Genomic DNA, 4,028 nt, shown 5'->3' with positions numbered 1-4,028 from the left:
GAAAAATATTGATAATTGGCTCTGCTCTTATTATATGAATCTCCCTATCTAAACTTTTAAAGAAAAAAAAAGGGGTATTTCATTTATTGTCGAACATATTTTGGGTAGGGTAAAAATACTAAAAGGAAAGAAGGCAGGTGGATAAACGGATAAGGATTGCCATTCATCACTAAAAACCACGCACTTCACAGTTTCTCCCATTAACTTAAATTTTGACTTATATATCTCACTCACTCTTTATAAACTCTCACCAACTCTCTTCTTTCCGCCCACTGCTTTCAGTAGTTAGTGTTACCCTTCACAGAAAGCAACATAGGAAAGAAAAGTAGAAAACACACTTTCTCTCTCTCTCTCCCTCTCTCTCGCGTTCGCGATGGAACAACCTCATACCTCGTCACTTCACGTGGAGACAGAAGCACCTGAACCTAGTCCGCTCCGAAAAATGGTGGCCGTGTCGTCAATCGCGGCGGGAGTCCAATTTGGGTGGGCCCTACAACTGTCTCTCCTAACTCCCTACGTTCAGACGCTGGGCGTCCCTCACGCGTGGGCCTCCTTCATCTGGCTCTGCGGCCCAATCTCGGGCCTGGTGGTCCAGCCCATTGTGGGCTACACCAGCGACCGCTGCACCTCCCGCTTCGGCCGCCGCCGCCCCTTCATCCTCGCCGGCGCCCTCGCCGTCGCCCTCGCCGTCTTTCTCATCGGCTACGCCGCCGACATCGGCCACGCCGCCGGCGACGACATCACCAAGAAAACCCGCCCCCACGCGGTCGCCGTCTTCGTCGTGGGCTTCTGGATCCTCGACGTCGCCAACAACATGCTCCAAGGCCCGTGCCGCGCCTTCCTGGGCGACCTCGCCGCCGGCGACCACCGCAAAACGCGAACCGCCAACGCCTTCTTCTCCTTCTTCATGGCCATCGGCAACGTCCTCGGATACGCCGCGGGCTCATACGACAAGCTCCACCGCGTTTTCCCCTTCACGGAAACCTCCGCGTGCAACGTGTTCTGCGCCAATCTCAAAAGCTGCTTCTTCTTCTCAATCTTCCTCTTGCTCGTTCTCATCCTCATCGTCTTGGTCACCGTCAACGACCCCCAATTCACGCCCAACCAGGCCATCCAAAACGACGACGTCGCAGCGCTGGGGTCACGGTTTTCGTGCTTCGACCAGGTGGTGGGCGCGTTTAAGGACCTCAAGGGCCCCATGTGGATGCTGATGCTGGTCACCGCTGTCAACTGGTTCGCGTGGTTCCCCTACGTGCTCTTCGACACCGATTGGATGGGCCGCGAGGTGTACGGTGGCGACGTGGGCCAGACCGCATACGATAGAGGCGTGCATGCGGGCTCATTGGGCCTCATGCTAAACTCCGTCGTTTTGGCTCTCATGTCGCTCGCGGTTGAGCCCCTCGGTCGTCTCGTTGGCGGCGTTAAGTGGCTTTGGGGAATCGTTAACGTTGTTCTCGCCGTTTGCATGGCCATGACGGTCGTTATCTCCAAGGCTGCGGAACACGAACGCCGTCACGGCGTTCCCGTTGGGTACCCTTCACTCGGTGTCAGAGCTGGTGCATTGACTTTCTTCTCCGTCCTCGGAATCCCTCTCGCCGTAAGATTTCCTTTCAAATTAAATTCTTTTTATTAATATTTTAAAATTGCAAAATAATTTTAATAATACATAAAAAAAACAATAAAAAAAAACTGAAGGGTGTTTGAAAAAGTGATGTCCCTACGGACTACGGTTATCACTCTTTTAAAATCATTTAATGATTTTAAGATTTTATATTAATTAAGAAGAGAGTATTACTAATATCTGGACTCAAAAAGTCAGAGAGTATCATATTTTATTATGAGGGAGTGTCAATAAATGATGCTCATTAATTATGGTCAAGTAACTCTATCCAGAAAGACGGTTTTGCGCGTGAAGAGATGCAAAATCGTGATTTTATTACCCAGAAAGAAAAAAACCCAGTTTTCTAACTCTTATATTGGTTCAGTTATAAACTAGAAAAAAAAAAATACTTACAAGTTATTGTTCATATGTACAGTTTGGTGAAAATAATTCGTACCGGTAATTGTCTTGAGATAAATTGTTAATTGTTGTTATTATGATTTTGTTGACTGTTTACAGCCTACAAATGTCGGTAAGTATTGCATAAAAATATTTATGCAGATATTAATTAATGACATCTCTAAACAGTATAAAAATACCTCTTTTTCTTTTTTGTTTTGATATTTGGAATGTCGAGGACTTATGAAAAATGAGGATTACAATCTACAATTAGTAAAGGAAGAAGTATGAGAAAAAGTTCCGTAAAATACAAAAAAGTATGACAAAAGTTAAAAGCTTGAATTAATATTTTTCAGATCTTGTAAGATTGAATAGTTAAAGATTTAGAAAATGTTTCTCATTTTGTTCTTTTAACTAATTCGTATTTTTCAGATCTACAAAATATTTATTTTTTTTTAAAATCATTAGAAGATTATTTAGAATGAGAATGTAGAATATTTTATTATAGTTGCAATTAAGTGTCACTCAATAATCATTTATTAAAAGTAAATAATTATTTATTACTGACTACAAAGTTTTCTTTACTGTATATGTATAGTTTTTGTTTTTTTTTTCATTTATAAAGCTTAATATCAATGTGCCATAAACTATCACTAATCTCTATGAATGCATGTGTACCCAGATTACTTACAGCGTTCCATTCGCTCTGGCATCTATATATTCCAGCACATCAGGGGCAGGCCAAGGTAAATCAAAATTAAAGTGTAATTTATATAAATTAATTATTTTTAAAATTAAGCCTTTCTATTTATACAAAGTTTAATATGGACAAAAAACTAACTAAACAAATGTTTACAGAAGTTGGCCAACTTATTGTCTATCACAAACCAAAATGTATAACCTTTCCTTTTGCTTCAATTTTTTCAGGGTTATCTCTGGGTCTCCTCAATGTGGCAATTGTCGTGCCACAGGTTAGTATCCATTTATCTTCATATATTTCTCATTTAGTACATAACTTCACAACTGTGTTAAGAATTGGATTTATTGTGTTTAGCGTAATCCTTAGAAACGAAAAAATTTAATTTAGTCACGTATGATATTATTTTGGTAATCATTTGACTAATTACGTAAACACATGCATTTATACACAGATGATAATATCGGGAATAAGTGGACCGATTGACAAAAAGTTTGGTGGAGGCAACTTGCCGGCGTTTGTGTTGGGCACGGTGGCGGCCGCCATCAGCGCCGTCTTGGCGATTGTTCTTCTGCCGACTCCGAAGCCGCCGGCCGATGGGGACAAGGTTGCCGCCATCCCCGCACCACCGAGTTTCCATTAGTGTATAGGAGCTTTACATGTTTCACCTTTCTTTGTACCTTGGTTTGGAGACTTTTTTATTTGAAGGAGGTGCATGTGTAATAGTTAGGTATGTTAGACTCATCAAATATGGTTTCTTTGTTGTTTTTGCTATATAAATGTGTAAGACAAAGTCGTATTCCCGGTGATGCTTGGTTGGTCTAACATGACAGATTCTCAAAAGTTTGATGATCTGAACCAACTACAAAGGAAATATATATATATATCTTTAAAACCTATAACCATCCGTCTCTTTAATCTCATGTCTATCCCATTTTACTATTGTATTTGTTTTTTTAAAAATCATATATAATATTGGGTTTTGGGCCACGTGAGCAATAACGTCGTAATTAAATTTGGCACCTTGTATGCATAGGCGCTCATGCGTAGCATGCTATTAATATACCAGATTTTTTAAATATACAAGTTTGGAAGCTTACATATAATATAAATGGTAGGCAAAACCACACGATATATGAAATATGGTGTGTGACATTGAATATTAAAAGTTGTAGAGTATATTTTCTAGTATTCATCTCATCGTTCAAATGGGACACATTTCAATTTATATAAATAATATATATATATATATATATATAAAAGAAGGATACGTTTATTTCAGGAGTTAATATACCTAAACTTACTCTGTTCAATAACTCATGCTCTACATCA

The 4,028-nt window shown here is 40.3% G+C and overlaps 1 protein-coding gene across 1 annotated transcript; it reads left to right on the top strand.

Annotated features, from left to right (window-relative positions):
* The first annotated feature begins 239 nt into the window (after positions 1 to 239).
* Positions 240 to 3,598, top strand: LOC109814633 (sucrose transport protein SUC8). The gene is made up of 4 exons (XM_020379106.3): positions 240 to 1,597; positions 2,682 to 2,745; positions 2,927 to 2,970; positions 3,151 to 3,598. Exons 1-4 carry the CDS (start codon positions 374 to 376, stop codon positions 3,337 to 3,339), a joined length of 1,521 nt encoding a protein of 506 aa, XP_020234695.1. The 5' UTR covers positions 240 to 373; the 3' UTR covers positions 3,340 to 3,598.
* Positions 3,599 to 4,028: the final 430 nt, after the last annotated feature.

Source organism: Cajanus cajan, chromosome 1 (assembly GCF_000230855.2).
Source record: "Cajanus cajan strain Asha chromosome 1, NIPB_CcT2T_4, whole genome shotgun sequence".
Taxonomy (NCBI): domain Eukaryota; kingdom Viridiplantae; phylum Streptophyta; class Magnoliopsida; order Fabales; family Fabaceae; genus Cajanus; species Cajanus cajan.
Note: the sequence above shows the minus strand (reverse complement) of the source record. Positions and strands in the feature narration are given on the sequence as shown.